At 36.2% G+C, this 19,778-nt stretch overlaps 1 protein-coding gene across 20 annotated transcripts in view; it reads right to left on the bottom strand.

The window, feature by feature from the left end:
- Positions 1-385: 385 nt before the first annotated feature.
- The window catches only part of DZIP3 (DAZ interacting zinc finger protein 3), a 119,461-nt gene continuing 100,068 nt past the window's right edge, over positions 386-19,778 (bottom strand). For 12 of the 20 annotated variants that reach the window (XM_069552867.1, XM_069552895.1, XM_069552738.1 and 9 more), the window contains 8 exons: positions 18,573-18,660; positions 16,248-16,349; positions 12,246-12,371; positions 9,778-9,917; positions 8,085-8,205; positions 7,180-7,323; positions 6,999-7,094; positions 1,711-3,438 (listed from right to left, as the gene is read on the bottom strand). In XM_069552867.1, the coding sequence (XP_069408968.1) occupies positions 3,328-3,438; positions 6,999-7,094; positions 7,180-7,323; positions 8,085-8,205; positions 9,778-9,917; positions 12,246-12,371; positions 16,248-16,349; positions 18,573-18,660 (928 nt within the window). In that variant the 3' untranslated portion in view covers positions 1,711-3,327. Of the gene's footprint in view, positions 596-1,710; positions 3,709-6,998; positions 7,095-7,179; positions 7,324-8,084; positions 8,206-9,777; positions 9,918-12,245; positions 12,372-16,247; positions 16,350-18,572; positions 18,661-19,778 lie in introns of those variants that run through there. The other 8 variants (XM_069552763.1, XM_069552809.1, XM_069552775.1 and 5 more) reach the window with 5 other exon arrangements.

Here is a 19,778-nt window from a genome sequence, read left to right as displayed (position 1 = left end):
TGATTGCTGCTTTTTATATCATATTTACGTGTGGATGGTTCCCCACCTGAGAGGCTGTGTGTGTGGATGATTCCTACCTGAGAGGTTCTGTGATAAGAGATTAAGGTATTCCAGGAGCATTTTATAAATGTAGAGGAGTTTTGCTAAATTTTGAATCTGGTAAAAACAAATTAACCATAAAAATAAAATTAATCATCTGTATTAGGACACTGTTGAGAGTAAAAGGGGGCACTATTAATATGTCAGGACAACAGGCATTAATTGAAACCATCCCAAGCAAACCAAGACATCGGAGGGAAAAGTCAAACTTTTCTTACCATACTGTATCACTATTACATATGTTTTTATGTATTCAATACCATGTTCATAGCCCAAAATAATCAGATTTACCATTTGTTTCATTTTATTTTGAAGCATATTATTTAAAATAATATTTGTGCATACACTCAGTCCAGAATGGGGAGACCACTATGAAGCACTGACAGAGAGAACACTAGCTAAGGCACAGAGATTTGCATTCAAATCCCAGAATGCCACTTCACAGCTGTGACCTCAGACAAAGTATACCCTCTTAGTTGAGCCTCAGTTTCACCGTCTGCAAAATAAAGAGGATAGTATCCACTTTCAAGTTATTAGTGGATCAAACAAAGTAACATTTGATCAAGGAAGGTGTCCCATAAAAGCTGGAAAATGTTATTATACACATGGACAATGAATATAAAGGAAAACACTACAAGACATATCTGACAGCAGCTGCAGCGATGTTACATTACAGGAAGTGTACAGATTGTTTATAAAGTAAATATTACTTCTCTCACTGAATTTTTGTGCAGTATGGTATTCTGCATCCTTCAGCAGCCACAGGCATGACAGCAATCATTGTTTATAACAGAATGACCGCTGTGCTGCTGCTGCTGCTGCTAAGTCGCTTCAGTCGTGTCCGACTCTGTGTGACCCCATAGATGGCAGCCCACCAGGCTCCGCCATCCCTGGGATTCTCCAGGCAAGAACACTGGAGTGGGTTGCCATTTCCTTCTCCAATGCATGAAAGTGAAGTCGCTCAGTTGTGTCTGACCCTTAGCGACCCCATGGGCGGCAGCCTACTAGGCTCCTCCATCCATGGGAGTTTCCAGGCAAGAGTACTGGAGTGGGTTGCCATTGCCTTCTCTGAATGACCACTATAGTTGTCTTTATTGTTAAACCTCAAAAAGAAAAACAAATCCCATTACCTTTAGCATCTGCAGAGTTGGACATGACATTCAAGAGCATGTTCCTACTACATTCTCTCTATGTATCAGCTACCCTGTTAAGTTCTCTGGCCCCATCTTTGGAGCTAAGAACAACAGGTCAGCACCAATACAGCCTTGCAGCTTGAGTTTATGGAGGAAACATGTGACTTACTGAGTATCAGGACTCTCTCAAGAATTAGGACTGGCTTAGCCACTATTTAATCACATGATCTAGGGCAAACTGTTCCTATAAAATGAGGCAATAGACCAGAGGATCATTAAAGACCCTATAAACTCTGACATTCTATGATTCTAAGATATTCTTGATATTTTACAAGTATAGATGACTGACTTCTTGGATATTTGCCTCCCCTTTCTCACAAGAGAAGATAAAGTTTAAGCATAATTAAACAGAAAGAGATGTTTGAAAGAGATTTCAAGTAGTTTTAGGATATAGTTACAGCGATAAACACAAATAATAGGCATTCAATTATGAAACATTTATTCTTTCCCACATGAAAGTGTAAATACAATTGTAAACATACACTAAAAAATGTTTTACAAGGTAATCTGCTATATGACCATGATCTTGAGGTGTTAGATGAGATAATTATTAAAGGCCCTGTTCTGAATTGTATAATTCTAAGACTTTTTTGGCACTTAACAAATCTAGATGACTGCCTTCACTTTGGGGTATTTTCTTTCACCTTGTCCAATCTATTCTCATTAGAGAAGAAAACATCATACAATTTCAGAAATAGTAATTTTAAGCAGAGATTTAAAATAACTTCAAGATACATTTATAGTGAAATATAAAGGTAAAATAGTTGCTGAGTCAGGAAACACTTATTCACAGAATGAATTTCATTAATTTATGGAAAATAATATGAACCAAGTAACATTTCTCTTACAAAGTAACTGAATTCTTTTATTAATAATTTTGAAGCTAGAGATATGTATAACACAACATTTACACAGTACTAATTTCAAAATAATATTTTTGACCTCTAAGAATGAAAGTTCTCAATGACAAGCTTTAAATGTGCCACTTAGCTCAGTGGGTGTCAACTCTGTCATAAAAGACAACTACACACAAACAGGACACCACCCATGCATGAGAAAGTGAAATCAGAAACTTTTAAGGCTGAAAAAAGATTCCTCCAAAGCATAAATGATTAAGGTCCAAAGAGCATGTTTACAAGTAAAGGTATTTAAATAAGCAAGTGGCTTAATTTGCATACTAATTTTCTTACTGCTTTCTGATTTCTGATTTGGGGGGCTTTTTATGGTATATCTACTGTGCAAGACATTGAGAACAGTAAGAATCATCAGGCATGGTCCCAGTGGTGTGCTGGTAAATCTTTAATAACAAGCTGTTGGGGGGAAGGGAAAAAAAGCCCTTACCTATAGCATTCACCAATTTCTGTGGTGTAAAATACCAGATTTCAAGCTAATAATAGTTTGAAAAACTGTTTCACAAAATTCCTAAAACTAAGAATTATCTCTCACACACCAGTACAGTATATAAGCCAGCTCCAAGACATCAGTGGTTGGTCCTCAACCTCAAGTAGCTCATAATCTATTCACAGATACATATTTTAGAGAATAGGAAAGAATGGGGAAGATAGAGATAAAACATAAATAAATAACATATATTTTATAAGTAATTTTAAAAGTTAAAAGGAACACTAAAATCTGAGGAATTTTCTTACTCTTGTTTACATTTAGTACAGGAATTAAAGTGTAGCATATTTAGGAGAAAGTAAAGGATGAGTGGAATAAGGAAAAGAGAAGACATCCTAAGATACATGTTAACAGTAATCACGTTTAAGTTGGAAGAAAATATCTACTAAAATAAGGGCAAATCTAATGTAACTTTCAAAATTTTATCTTCTTTAAACCCTTTCAGTTCAGTTCACAGTCCTGAAGATTTGTCCTCTCCTCTTTGGCTGCAGCTTTGATGAGATTAGCTAGCTTATTTTGAATAATACTGAAGAACATACCACTTCACATCACTCATACTATCAGCTCAAATAAGTGGAAAACTAAATTCTGGAGTCTGAAAATTGAACTTCCTTTGCATAGTCACCCTGCTGAATCAGATCTTGGGCAAGTGCCGGCTGGGGTGACCTGGAAATTCTTCTGGTAGCAAAACGTGGAGTCTGCAGGTTGGGCAGGTTCCCTGTTGCATCAACCAAGGTCTAATGCACTAAGGAGCAAAAAGATTCATGTCAGTCACTCAGATTTAGCCTAGCAGAGGCAGGTGTAACTCTATATATCAGGGCTGCCAACCAATATGTCTCCAGATGGATCTTAAGAGCCTTATTTGGTGGATTGCCATGAAAACTGCCGCCATCAAGGCACTTTGTCCATGGTTTGCTGAGCAATATAGTTGGTAACAGGACAACACTTTTCAGCCAGTTCATTTTAATAAGTTCCTTTCTTCAACTCCAATCTTCAGGTAGATTAGCACTTCTTCCTAAAAAGGAGGTTGAGGAAACCTGCTATATTTTTTTCTATTTATTATCTATTATTCTAACTGGTAATCTAGGAAAAGTCATATCTAAATATACAAATGTCACAAATATGTTGTATCAAGTACTTATTTGAAGTACTTGTGTTTGAAGTTAAAATCTTTAGATAATGGGTATACTTTTAAGGTCGCCTTTCTTTGGTGATAATGGTAGTACTTTTTGGCTATGAACTATCTATTAAGTTATTTGCTTGAATACTGACTCTCCAAAAACAAATCATTTTACCTGAATGAATAATGGAGAGCCTAGCCAGATGAGAGAGTATTAAGAGTATGAAGAATAGGCAGCAGACATGAGGCCCATTAACTCTATCCCTAGACAGTAACCAAAATGAATTACTTGCTTTCTATTCAATGAGCAATGGCAAAGAATAAAATAAGTTTGTGCAACATTTATTTTCTAGAGGAAAATCTTTGGGAAAAACAGACTGATTGCAAATAGGAAAAGGAGTACATCAAGGCTGTATATTGGCACCCTGCTTATTTAACTTGTATGCAGAGTACATGAGAAATGCTGGGCTGGATGAAGCACAAGGTGGAATCAAGATTGCTGGGAGAAATATCAATAACCTCAGATATGCAGATGACACCACCCTTATGGCAGAAAACAAAGAAGAACTAAAGAGCCTCTTGATGAAAGTGAAAGAGGAGAGTGAAAAAGTTGGCTTAAAGCTCAACATTCAGAAAATGAAGATCATGGCATCTGGTCCCATCACTTCATGGCAAATAGATGGGGAAACAGTGAGAGACTTTATTTTTTTGGCTCCAAAATCACTGTAGATAGTGACTGCAGCCATGAAATTAAAAGACGCTTACTCCTTGGAAGGAAAGTTATGGCCAACCTAGACAGCAGATTGAAAAGCAGAGACATTACTTTGCCAACAAAGGTCCGTCTAGTCAAGGCTATGGTTTTTCCAGTAGTCATATATGGATGTGAGAGTTGCAGTGTAAAGAAAGCTGAGTGCCAGAGAATTGATGCTTTTGAATTGTGGTGTTGGAAAAGACTCTTGAGAGTCCCTTGGACTGCAAGGAGATCCAACCAGTCCATCCTAAAGAGAGTCCATCCAGGAGATCAGTCCTGGGTGTTCATTGAAAGGACTGATGTTGAAGCTGAAACTCCAATACTTTGGCCACCTGATGTGAAGAGCTGACTCATTTGAAAAGACCCTGATGCTGGGAAAGATTGAAGCTGGGACGAGAAGGGGACAAAAGAGGATGAGATGGCTGGATGGCATCACCGACTCAATGGACATGAGTTTGGGTAAATTCGGGGAGTTGGTGATGGACAGGGAGGCCTGGTGTGCTGCAGTCCATGGGGTCGCAAAAAGTTGGGACATGACTGAGCGACTGAATTGAACTATCTATCTGGAGATCATTTAGGATTAGTCAATGCATATCTCTTAAAAGGGCAGATGAAAAATATAATTTTTACCAGGTATCACATTATCTTTGAAATGATGTTTTACAGATATGGCTTGAACAAGGTGGCTATCGTTTATTTCCCTGAGAAGCCTTTCTTGTGTAAGATTATCTTTTCTTGTGTCATGTTACACTTCCACAACAGAAGACTTGGATCATAAATAGCATACCAATAGCACTTGCACAGCAACAATGTCAGAAGTTAATCTATGTTGCCAACAAGTTAATCTATGTTGTTAATCTATAAATGCCAAGAATTAACAAAAGATATGCCAGCCTCACATTTTTCTAACATCAAAAGAAAACTATAAATGAGATGAAAAGACAACACTCAGAATAGGAGAAAATATTTGCAAATGAAGCAACTGACAAGGGATTAATCTGCACAATGTACAAATAGCTCATGTAGCTCAATATAAAAATAAAACAGCCCAATCAAAAAATGGGTGGAAGATTTAAATAGACATTTTTCCAAAGAAGATATACAGATGGCCAAGAGGCACATGAAAAGATGCTCAACGTCATTAAGTATCAGAGAAATGCAAATCAAAACTACAATGGTGTATCTTATCACCTCACATCAGTCAGAACAGTCATCATCAAAACAACTACAAACAATAAATGCTGGAGAGGGTGTGGAGAAAAGGGAACCCTCTTGCACTATTGGTGGGAATAAAAACTGATAGAGCCACTATGGAGAATAGTATGGTGATTTCTTAAAAATACTAAGAAAAAAAACTACTAGATAACCCAGCAGTTCTCCTGGTATATACCTGGAGAAAACCATAATTTCAAAAGATACATGCATCCAAATGCTTATTGCAGCTCTATTTACAATAGCCAGGATATGGAAGCAACCTTGGTGTCCATCAACAGAGGAATGGATACAGAAGATGTGGTACATACATACAATGGAATATTTCTCAGCCATAGAAAGGAATGAAACTGTGCTATTTGCAGAGACATGGATGGACCCAGAGACTGTCATTCAAGTCAAGTAAGTCAGAGAGAGAGAAATATCGTATATTAATGCGTATATGTGGAATCTAGAAAGATGGTACATGTGAACCTATTTGCAAAGCAGAAACAGAGACGCAGACGTACAGAACAAACGTATGGACACCAAGGGGGGAAGGGAGGGTGGGCTGAATTGGGAGAGTGGGATTGAAATATATACATTACTATGTATGAAATAGATAACTAACGAGAACCTACTGAATAGCACAGGGAACTCTACTCAGTGCTCTGTGGTGACCTAAATGGGAAGGAAATCCAAAAAAGAGGGCATATATGTGTAGCTGATTCAAAGATGTACAACAGAAATTAAAACAACATTGTAAAGCAACTATACTTCAATAAAAATTAGAAACAAAACAAAAAATTCAAGCCTTAGCATCTTCAAAAGCAAATACAGAAGCCCGGACAGACTGTTAAGATAATTCTTCTGTGTTGTAAAAGCAGTTGGCCATCATTAGGTGTAAACAAAGAACACTATTCATAACAAGTCAAGGTGAAGTGTCACTTTGCTAAATGGTCAACTGTCATGTCAATCAACATTCCTTCCAGTTCTGTTCATCTGTTCGAAGGAAATGCCACTCTGCCCGTTAAATTTCATCACTATCCCCTTCTCCTGCTAGGTATATCAAGACCTGAGAAAACACAAGGCAATCCATGGCTACGTATGGAGAAAAACACATAAACGTTATCCATACGTGAATATCCAGTGAAATTCATGACACAGCGGATGATCATACGAGTATATGATTTTAAGAAATGTAGCATGAGTTTCACTTAATTGATTAAACAGAGAAGCTTACCTGAGAATGGAATTTATGTGCGCAAGGCAAAACTGAGAGGTTATCTGGAGACAGATTCTCATGGCAGATCACACAAGGCTCTTCTTCCTCATCATCCTAGGGAAAACATACATATGGTTAAACTCAGCTCATTCTCTCTCCTAAATTTAAATGTATTTAGCATCAACAGTCTCAGCCTTACCAAATGATTGGCTCCTTCCTGTGTGACAGAGCCTTGTGAACCAAGGGGCCTCTGGGCTGGTTTTAAGGGCTGGGTAGCATTAGCCTGTGATGGAGTATGGCTAGGTGAAACACGGTTACCATTTGGCACTAATTTTCCTTTACTCTGAAAATAAGAATATCATACTTATTTTTTTAGAATTCCATAACACAGGAAGGACTGACAAACTACCATAGAATAGGCTACAGTGGAATTTAGCAAAAGGGGAAATCAACCCTGAATTTTCATTGGAAGGACTGATGCTGAAGCTGAGGATGTAATACTTTGGCCACCTGATGCAAAGAGCTGACTCACTAGAAAAAATCCTGATGCTGGGAAAGATTGAGGGCAGGAGAAGGGGGTGCACATAGGATGAGATGGTTGGATGGACCAATGGACAAGAGTTTGAGCAAACTCTGGGAGATAGTGAAAGACAGGGAAGCCTAGTGTGCTGCAGTCTATGGGGTCACAAAGAGTCGGACACAACTGAGCGACTGAACAACAACAAAAAGGTTAATAATCAGGTTCATGAGAAATCTTGAAGCAATTATGGCAATATAAGAACCAAGTAAAAACAAAAGTAACTCTAGGTGCTCTTTTAATTAAAATAAGTCTTTGCAGAAAATTAGAAAAAAAAAAGTTTCCTTTATGAAATATTCAAAATAGTCTAAATTTCAAAAGGCTTAGTTTTATTCTAGAATGTCAGGTGGTGTTTCCAACGCTATCATCAGGTTTAATTGTTTAATGTTAATATATGATTTAATATGATTATAATTGATTTCCCGATCATGTTATGGAGATAATTAGTATAGCTAACTAAAGATAAGGGTCAGGAGATAGTTTTATTTTTTGTTTTCTGTTGTTTAGTTGCTTTTTTTATTTTTTACCTGAGATCTCTTGGGGTCAATAAATTGGGAAATCTTGTGAACAATTTCATCAAATGTCAGTCCAGATAAGGACTTCCCATGAGTATCCTTCAATTTCCGTAAGAAATCTGTAAGCTCCTTTCTGGAAAAGATCAAGGAAAGAGTAGTGGTCATTCTCCTACTGCCTGAAGATGTGCCCTCCAAAGGAGATATAAAACCCTATCATAGGATAATATCCAGCGTACAGACGTGACCCTTTGGATCTCTGATCTAAAAACGCAATCATGGGTCCATCTACATTTATCTTAAACCAGAATGAAAATTCCTGCTAATGTGCTCATTAAGGATACTTAATGTGTTCATGATTGATAAAGTTTAGTATTTATTTTCTTCCCCCAATGAGATTTAACTGTTTATAAAAGCTCACTTGTGAAAATGAAATTTGCTATCTAAATACTTATTTATGTACTGAGCCTCTTTATATTGTACTTCTCAATGTTCTCTTACTCGAGAGAAACTAAAATATTTCTTTTCAATTATGTTACTATCAGTCTCTATCACTGTGCTATCAATTCTACTTTTATAAAATTCATAAACAGAAAATAAAGACTACTCTCTGGGAGAGTAATGGAGAATGACTTCTTTTAGAGGTGATAAAAAGGCTCTGGAATTAAACAGTGGTGACAGTTGCACAGCTTCTACACTTTAGAATGGTTAAAATGATTAATTTTATATGATGTGAATTTTACAAAAAAAAAAGAAAATAAAGATTGAACAGAAAAGGAAAGCAAAGACTAAAAGACACATTATGTGATAAAGAAACCTAGGAGTATTTTAATCGACATGCTATTTTTCAGTTCCCATGGCCCACTGACCCAAAGTCTGTATACACATTTCGGTAGGACAGGGTAGGATGATAAAATATTTTTTCTCAAATGAAATGTCATGTCACCAGCCTTATAAAACTATCTTTGATTTACCATTTATTTTCTATAAACATTTTTTACCACAACTATATTAAAATTCTATTTTCACTTTCTATTCACCATTATGTTTACAAAACCATAATATAACCATGAAACATAAGAGTATACAGTGTTAAATAAAAGCATTGGCCTTCAAATGAAAATGCTGGTGAAAACTAGAATTATTCATTTGACACAAGATTAAAGATAAAAGACAGTTCATTTCTGGAGGAGTAGAATTAAATAGCTTTCTGTGAAAGTCAGAACTGTGAAAAGCACAGTAAAATAATGATTTCTTGCATTTAACTGTGTTCCTTAACAAAGAAACCATAAGAACCTTCAATAAATTAAGGAAATCTGATTATGTTTGCGCTTACATAGCATACAATTCACTTAAAATTCACTTTGGAAATAGGTTATTACGATAATTATTGTAGCTAGTGGCATTAAAACTGGATAGGTTTATAACTAGCTGTACTTTCATTAAACAAGCAAACCTAAATTCGAAAGTTCATTCCCTCGTGACTTTAATAATTTTCGTGGAGAGGTTTAGCATTTATATTGAAAACTATCCCTTCTTAATGAATTTAATTTTCCTTACCAAGGTGATGGTTAGGAAACACCTGTACCTTCTGTGTGTTGGGAGGAGGGAGGGTGAGTGTTATTTCTCTGAAATGTTTAATTGGCGTAATTATGGCTATGGAAACTGTAGTATGATCTGTTCACAACACTAAAAGAGACTAAGCTACCTGGTCTGCTGTGGAAAGGCAGTTTTCAGCCTCTCTGTAATCTTCTCCCAATTCATCATAAGGGGATCACTTCCTAGACTTGCACTGGGAGGCATAGCTTCTCCCACAGGAGCTGGTAGTGTCCAGGCTATGCTAGTCATCTGTAAGAAACACAGTTATGTCATCAGCTTCAATTATGGGGAAGCAAAGTTCCATGTCAACATGACATCTCCATACCTCAGAAAATGGGTACAATAAAGAGGAATATTGACATGCAGTTCCCTTTTTAGAAGTTTTTTTTCCTTAACCAGCACAACAGTATTTCTAATTATTTCTATATGTTTACCTTTATTTTTAAAATGGCACATACTAGTCTCAGTAATTGCAAACATAAACAGAAATACAGAATGTGCATTTCTGACAGCAACCTAGTTTGTTAATAGAGGAATAAGTAAATAAACTGTAGCATATCTAATCAAGTCCTTAAAAATAGATCTATATGTCTGAGCATAAGAGATATCCATAATATATGTAATTTTAAAAAAGTCTATGGCACAGCATTTATGGTAGAACTCATGTTATATTAAAATATTTTTCAAATGTGTATGCATAGAAAAAGGACTGTAAGATATAAAATAACCCTTAAACTGTGATTATTTTCTAGGATTCAACAGCAGGGTAGTTTTGCTTTCTACTGTATATAGTATATATTTTGTATATACTATGTGTATTGTATTTTTCTAATTATAAAAGTAATTAATAAGATCACTAATTACTAATAATATAAGATAAAATTATTAATCAAGCAAATAATAAAGTTTAATTTTCAAACAACTAAATAAAGATGAGAATACTACTAAAATATCTGCCCAATGTCTCAAAACGTCACACAGGTGGTATATGGAAGTTGTAGTGACAACTCAGAGCCATGAAATCATCAAACAAAAATTGCCCTATATTTTATGATAGTTCTTGCTTAGAACCATTAAATTTGCAATATCAATATGTGAATATTTTAAGTGCTTTATCTGATTATTAGGATAATTATAAACAAAGTATCTTCTATCTAAGATTATAGATTATTTTAAAATAGAAGGTTACTACTTATGAAAAATTAGCAACTACTAACAGCCACTGAAATTACTCATACAAAGCCTGGTAAGTTAAAGAGCAGAATATCCCCAGAAATGTGGGTTTGCCTCAGTGTCCAAGCTTTTTCAGAGGAATCAGAAAGTAATCCTATTAGTAGGCCGAGGTACTTTAAAATTTTATAGATCCTCACAGAATGTTGCAGGAGCAAAACACATCAGCAACAATGTAATATCAAGGTGATAAAAAAAATGTAGTGCTTAGTTAACAGGTTAAAGCTTAGATACATATTTGCTTGTAGAGAGGCCTCTATGCTGCTGCTGCTAAGTCGCTTCAGTCGTGTCCGACTCTGTGCGACCCCATAGATGGCAGCCCATCAGGCTCCCCCCGTCCCTGGGATTCTCCAGGCAAGAACACTGGAGTGGGTTGCCATTTCCTTCTCCAATGCATGAAAGTGAAGAGTGAAAGTGAAGTCGCTCAGTCGTGTCCGACTCCCAGTGACCCCATGGACTGCAGCCTACCAGGCTCCTCCGTCCATGGGATTTTCCAGGCAAGAGTACTGGAGTGGGGTGCCATTGCCTCTATACAAGTAAGTAAATCTATTTGACTATACATTTCAAAGACAGTCTGTCAGCAATATACAGGTACAGAATAAACCTCAATTCATTAGAATTCAGTTATGACAAACTTAAGATTAGAGACTTTTTCATTAATTATATTAAACATCAATCTTCTGTGAGGTTTTTTAATAAAAAGTATACCTTGATCAAGATTACAACTAATAATCCTAATCATTTGTGGTGGATTCATGTCAATGTATGGAAAAACCAATACAGTATTGTAAAGTAAAATAAAGTAAAAATAAAAATAAACTTCTCTACTTTTTATTCAGGTTCTGATAAAGCTTATCTGGCTCTTTGTAACTAGGAAAATTTGTAACTTTGCAGTATAATATGTTTCAGGGTGATACTATTTATATTACCTGTTTATAGATAACCAATGTCCTACAATATACACATATGTATCTATGTATAAAAAATTTTTCTTTTGCTTTGTGGCATAATGTGACTTAGCTTCTTTGCTTTCCAACCTACCCAACAACCATGCTAAATATAAACTGTCTCTTAAAAATATCAATCTCACCCTGTTTTAGAAGCAAAACTAAGAATTCTCTACTATAATATCAGATTTATCTTTGTATCTAAAAACTAAACTATTATCACTTAATGAAATAGTTAATATATGTAATGCACTTAACACAGTACCTCATGGACATAGTCATTCAATTATCATCACTATTTACTGTATTAAATAAATGAACAAAGAGAACACATTCATTCTGAGAGTCTACTGTGACAATGGACTAGTTAATGTCTATTCTACCAAGGGGGTTTTTTTACCAAGGGAGATCTAGATGGACCAGTTGCAGAGACAATTCCAGAACAAACGGCAGGCATTTGAGGAACAGTGAGCATGGGTCTAAAGAAAGACTCTTTCACGATGGGTCTTCCCAAGAACTGCTGCATCTAAAATGGAAAAGACAGAAAATAAAAACAAACCCCCCACATAATTATGTAGTCAATAATATAAACTCATAGAACAATGCATTTTTGGGGGGGAGGAAAACTGATCTGAAATCTAGATACAAAGCATATTCGAAACAGTGCTGTTATAACACTAGTTAAATATATGAATATTTGAAAAAAGCAGGGAGCAGTAAAATACACTAGAGAGCACAGAGAGAGAAGAGAAAACTTGATTCTAGTCCTACTTTCTTTCCATCTTGCTGGGTAGCCTTGGATACCAAGTTATTAATCTATAAAATAAGAATTGAGGTTAGATGATCTGCAAAGTTCTCTGCCAAAAGGAATAATACAAAGGACTGTACAAAGGAGTTCCTCAATGAGTACTCTCCATACTGATAAACAATATTGACACTCTGAAATTCACTAAAGAATCAAAGTTGTCTATAGAAAATACTACTTTTGCTATTATGTATTGAAAGGACCTTTTACCACCTGGTGGAGTTCTGAACTTATGTTTAGTTTCAAGGATAGTAGAAAGTTAAAATGGGGTGGGCCAGGGGGATAAACCCTCCTACAGTGACTTTTAGACATGTCTGTGGATGTTACTGAACTTCCCAGGGATTCATAGAAAGCTAGCCCTTCTTAGCACCTACCAATGGGATGGATACCTTATTGGCTGGACTACAAAAGAGGACAAGTTTATGGGACATCTACTATGTGCCAGGTCTAGCACTGGCATAAAGTAGAAGTTCACCTATTTGTTGAATTTAAAAAATTAACATCAGTATAGCGCTTAAGTAATGATACTGAAACCAGAAAGTTGACAATTACTAGGGAACTTTATAATGGAGACAAGAATGACATTTGACTCCTAACATCACTAAATGAGAGGCACTGTGTCTTCTAATGTGCATATACTTCACCACCTATAAGGTACTCTTGCTAAAAATACTGACCCTGATTCTAATTTAACCCTCTAGACCTATGATCAGTTTACAGGAAACAGCAGAACATGTATAATGACATGTACATGTATAAGGATGTAATCAGTTACATCAATAATACAGGAAATTAGTTTTTCAACAAATAAATGATGTGAGTGAGAGAGAGGGTATTGGGTAGCTGTTACAACTTTAAAGAAAAATAATCAGCCAAATGAAATTATAAACCTTGTTTGGATTGCTTTTTTAAAAATAAGGGCTTTTAAAGTAATGGTAATTATAACCAAATTGGAAGTATTGTTAATCTAGTTAAGAAAAAGACATTTTTGAAACAATCTGGGAAATATGAATTCTAATATCAGATATAAAAATTATAATTTTCTTAGGAGAATGGTGGTGTGATTATAGCCAATAAGAGTAAGAGTCTTCATCTTTTAGGAATGCATACTAAAGTATAAATGGATGAAGATTATATGATATATAGGGTTTACTTTAAAATGTCCCAGTGGTGAGGAAGGAAGGAATAACATGAAACAAGATTGATAAAATGTTGATTATGATGTTGAAGATGGCTCTTGGGTTCACAGAGGTTTGTCATTCTACTTTTATGCATGTTTCAATATATTCGTAATATAAAGTTCTTAAATAACAAATGGTGATTCGGAATCAATGATCTTGTTCTTTTTGAGGACAACAACTACCTAATATTACTTTGAGAATTAGACAGCCAGGGTATAAAAATCAAAATATAATGAAACACATAAAAATACTGGGTTAAACTGGGAAGAGTGCCCATTATTCCAGACTTCCCAGGGTAGACCGCTATATTTATTTAAAGCCTGGTGACCATTCTTTATAACACTAGAATTTCAGAGAGACAGACGTTAGTGATCAGATCATCCAGGACAATTTCTTGATTTGTCAATAGGAAAACCAAAGTCTGAGACAGCTGAGTTTCCCCAAACCAACACAGTTCTGCACAGTTAGGACCTGAACCCAGACCTTCAAGTGTATTCCCATTGTACAATACCGCCTCAATTTATACTGAAAGAATGGTCACATTTTTAGCATCTGTGCTTTCAAACTGTTCCACTAATGCTCAGTGGTCACTAATGCCTGTATTTTAACACAACAGTCTTAAAGTGACTCTCTGATCAAGCACAGCAGTGACTCTCCTTAGGAACCACAAAAGATACACGTGCACCTCTTATACGTTTGCAAAGGATGCGTATTAATGTTACTGAGCCTAACTGCCAGTGGGTTTTTGCCCTTGACTAAACCTGGAAAGCCACATCAGACATAAGCAAGTCTCTGAAAGGATGAGGATGTAGAGGTCAAGGTTAGATAATGCTTCTCAGTTACAGTGTCACATATAGCTGTCACAGACAGCTGATGCCAGTCTGATTCCAGAAAACTCCAAAGAACAACTCTGTATCTAGCTTCCAAGTCTCTGGAGCCATTTTATGTTTAGAGTCATGGGAGAGTTTACAGCCTACAGGCGGAAGTTTGAATACAGGCAGAGGGCAACAGGGTTTCTAGAAATCCTACTATGTTTCTTCCCATAGAACTAAAGGGAATCTGGGATTTGTCATCTATGCAACACATTCCTTATCAGAAGAATTGGCAAGGATGTTGTTCAAAGCCTCGAATAAAAATATCCATAATACAAAGCTCCTATAAAACTTGAACTAATCAAAAATATAAAAGGCAATCCTCATTCTAAACTAAAGCCCATGTGTATCATAGAATACTTTCTCAGCTCTAAATTCTGCTTTTGAAACACAGTGTAACTCCACACAATTCACATATTAATAATTTTTAAGTTCTTTGATATACTGAACTAGTATTTGTAAAAATAATATTTTCAAAGTTCTATTACAAGCAGAAATGCTAATGTCAAAAGAGATCTACCCCTAAATATATCACAGCTTTTTTTTTTCCTTATCCTCAGATCTGTTATCATAATAAAAGCTATCATCTAGTGGTTCTGTTCTGAAAGGTCTTTTGGAAAACTGAGTCTACTGGGCTAAGGTATTATGTTTCACTTTTTTCACTTTTCCCCCCACTATGTTTCCCAGAAGGCTAACATAACTAGTATGGCATAGAGATTAGTTTGTCTGAAGAAGACCCATTTATCCCTAGCCACAATCAGGGAAGGGACCTAAATGAAAGCTGTCTTTGATGTTAAAAGGTAAGAATAGAAGATAAAAGTTAAGGAAACAAGGTCTGAAGTAGAAGTGGAGAAGTGAAGTCCAGCCTGATAGGGTATTATGCTGAGAGTTTTCAGTAGTCTAGTGGTAATTTGAGGGCATTTGGGAATTCTGAGCATTCATCAGTTTTCTCCAACCATGTAAATATGATTGACAGGATGAATGAGCATACATTACCTCTTTAGATATCAAATGCATTACTAAAATCCAATCATACAACCTATCTCTTGGCCTCCTCTGAGCCAACAAACTAGTCATACCATTTGTAGATGATACAACAGGAATGGACATAATTACAAATGATATGCACAACATGCGCCCTATCCACTGTGAAGACACATGAATGTACTGCTTATTCAGTGTTTTACAGTTCTCACTTATCAGGATGAGGATGGTGATTGTTCAAAATCTTACGCAACTGATTCTTGAACAACACAGGTCTGAGTTGTGTGGGTCCACTTATATCCCTATTTTTTTTAAACAAATATAGTCCCTGTATTTTCATTTTATAGATCTTTAAATGCAGAGTTTGCATTTGATACATGGAATCAAAAAACTAGGGTTTGAGTCTTGATTCTATCCAAACTGTCTCAGCTTTCTGCTCTTGGGTAGTCATTTATCAAATTCATTGTTTTCGAGTAGAGTAGTATTCAGATTCCTGACGGCATGGGGGGTTCGCACCCCCTCAACCCTTGTGTTGTTCAAGAGTCAACTGTATTTCTTACCAGTATCTCAGGACTGGGAGGTGGTGGAGGAAGATGGATTGGAGGCAGTGTACTCAACGCAAACCCTTGCTTCACCTTGCTAATCTGTTCATTGTATTGTGTCTAATAGAAGAAGAGAAACAATATTTTACAGTAAAATCAACTTCAAAGGAATAGCATATGGAAATACTGGATGTAGTTTTGAATAGTACAATACAGGTTAGTGATTCTCAATCTAGTATGCCAAAAATAATATAAAAATAATTTTTTGACATAAAACAACTCTATACACCACTCTCCATAAATGTAAATATTAATAGTTGTGTCTTTAACAGTGTCTATTGAGTGACAAGGTATAATGACACATAATTCACAGATCTCTGTGAAAATTCCTCAGTGTTTCCATAATTTTTAGCCCCCAAATGGTAACCACTGATTAAAGTAAACAATGTCTAAAGATCAAGATGTAAATAATATACTAGCTGATAAATATGGGGAAAAAGTATTTGTATCAGCTTAACTACTTGTAAATGTTCATTTTAGAAATGGAGGGGAAGGTTTAGAAAAAACTTATTAAGTGTTCACATTTTTTTATCTTAAAAGTTATACCTTTAGCTTTCTCCAGTTCCCCATATAGCTTTGTTTTTCTCCTCTTGGATTTTGCCAAAAGTTAAGACTCCCAACCTTGAAGTTTAAAAACATACTTTCTAGATTATTGGCACTGTCCCCATTTTGCTTTCCATATTACTTTGTAAACAACCCACAAGAGTGGAAAGAAAAAGTCTTAAAACATTTAGAAACTTTCATATACAAGACATGTTCCTAGAAGAAAACAATGATAGATAGAGAACAAAGGGCAGATCTTTTGAGGCCAGAACTTTTAATAAACCCAATAAAATGCTAAGCATCACTAAAAGCTGAGGATGAAAGAATCCAGGAGAGAAACAGGGAAGACCAACAAGGACAAAGCTAGACAAGCAGACAGTGCTTTGAGGCAGCTCTTTATAACTGAATGTCACTTGTTTTCCTGGCAGTATTATGGAATCACAAAACAATCAACATTACATATCAACTTTAATATATAAATATGAAATTATTCTAAAAACAAATGAATAAACTAATAAATATTCAGTGGTTTACCTCTTCACAGATTACCTTTCACACAGTCCTAATTCTATTACATGAATAATTAAGAATTTATTATTTTGCATTAGGGAGTAATTATTCATACATAAAAAGTTTAACATTGAAAACTAATACAGGTATTCTTGGCCTTCCTTTTAACTCTATAAACATATAATTACTCAGATAAAGTTAAAACATTCACTTATGACTGGAACACAGTTAGCTTTGGAATCCTAGGAAAATTAAGTATGAGGCACAATCTTTGAACGTACCATTTACTAAACCAAGAACCTAAAAGAAGACACGTGAGAGTTAGGATGCTATCTACAATCAACCACATGGAAGTAACCAAACCTCAAAAAGGCATATTTTAATAACTGCAGTGAAAAACATGTTTTCCTTAAATTTCTGTTGTCGTTCAGTCATGTTCAACTCTTTGTGACCCCACGGACTGCAGCATGCCAGGCTCCACTGTCCTTCATTATCTCCCAGAGTTTGCTCAAACTCATGTCCATTGAGTCAATGATGACATCCAACTATCTCATCCTCTGCTGCCCCCTTCACTTCCTGCCCTCAATCTTTCCCAGCATCAGGTCTTTTCCAATGAGTTGGCTCTTTGAAACAGGTGGTCAAGATATTGGAGCTTCAGCTTCAGCATCAGTCCTTCCAATGAACATTCAGGGTTGATTTCCTTTAGAATTGACTGATTTGCTCTCCTTGCTGTCCAAGTGACTCTCAAGAGTCTTCTCTAGCACCACAGTTCGAAAGCATCAATTCTTCAGTGCTTGGCCTTCTTTACAGCCCAGCTCTCATATCTGTACAAGGCTACTGGAAAAGTCATAACTTGACTATATGGACCTTTGTTGGCAAAGTGATATCTCTGCTTTTTAATACACTATCTAGGGCCTCCCTCACAGCTCAGTCAGTAAAGAATCTGCCTGCAATGCAGGAGACCCAGGTTCAATTCCTGGGTCTGAAAGATCCCCTGGAGAAGGAAATGGCAATCCACTCCAGTATTCTTGCCTAGAGGATGCCATGGACAGAGGAGCTTGGCAAGCTTTTTCCCATGAGGTCCCAAGAGTCAGACATGACTTACTAACTAAACCACCACCAGGTTTGTCATAGCTTTTCTTCCAATTGTTTTTAATATTAGATTTTGTTTTTTAAGTATATACCATCTATACCACTGAGTCAATTTACTCTAAATACTTCATGACTTACCCTGAGGAATGTGATCTTGTTTCTAACATCTGTCACAATGGCATTCCAACTGTCTACTGCAGCCTTTAATTGGAGTGATTTTAGGTTGCTGGCACAAACATGGAAACACAAAAGAAAGCTCTTTGTATATGCCACTTAAATTTCCAAAAGTTTCTATTATGTTCCCTAGTATTTACGTAAATAAAACAAAACAACAAAATTACCTCTATCACCAGTTGCCTCAAATGGGAAGAAAGTTGTATGGAAGGACTTGTTATTAAAAGTTTTAAGAAAAGACTAGGAAACAAACACAAGATTTCTTTTCTAAACAGTGGATATAACCTCTGCTTCCAGAACACTAAGATTTTTCTATCTTGGCAATATTTTTTAGGACATACTATAAAACCTCTGTACATGAATCCCTCCACTGAAGAAGGCAGGCAAAGAAGACCAAGTAGGGAAATTGCCCTAGCCATCTAGTTTGGTTTCCCAGGTGGGTAAAGAACCCGCCTGCCAATGCAGAAGATGTGAGACGCAGGTTCGATACCTGGGTTGGGAAGATCCCCTGGAGGAGGGGATGGCAACCCACACCAGTATTCTTGCCTGGAGAATCCCATGGACAGAGGAGCCTGGCGGGCTACAGGGCAGAGTCATGGGACATGACTGAAGTGACTTGGAACTCACAAGTGCATCAGTGCACGAGCAATCTCAAAGATGTTGACTCATCTTGGAAGCAGGTTTTGGACCATAAATTGCACAGACACAGAAGCTCTGCCCAGCAGCCCACCAAATGATTTAAGTAAAACAGTTTTAAGGTGTTTAGGGTCTGGTATCTCTAGAAGAGAGATTTCATGTGGCCTTTCAGAAGGTTCTATCTGTTGTAACATCCCCACCCCAGAATCACCCAGCACAATAACTTTAAAAGAGCCTAACAAGTTATCACTGAGATCATCTCATACAAAGAAGCTTGATAATATTCTAATTTATAGAGCATCATTTCCCCTTTGAGGACACAAAGACAGACTGATCACTTATAACAGTGCTTCCCTGACCTGAACGTACATCAGTAGATACTAGAAATCTTGTTAAACATCAGAGATTCTGATTCTTCAGAACTGAAGAATAATGATGATTATATTGAAATAATAATCGTTAAAAATAGTGATGCATTGGTCCCAGAGATTTTCAACTCAATTAATTCCTTAAGGTTAAAGGTGTACCTGGTAA

The sequence above is a fragment of the Ovis canadensis genome, chromosome 1, assembly GCF_042477335.2.
Source record: "Ovis canadensis isolate MfBH-ARS-UI-01 breed Bighorn chromosome 1, ARS-UI_OviCan_v2, whole genome shotgun sequence".
Lineage (NCBI taxonomy): Eukaryota > Metazoa > Chordata > Mammalia > Artiodactyla > Bovidae > Ovis > Ovis canadensis.
This window is presented reverse-complemented; position numbering and strand designations above follow the sequence as displayed.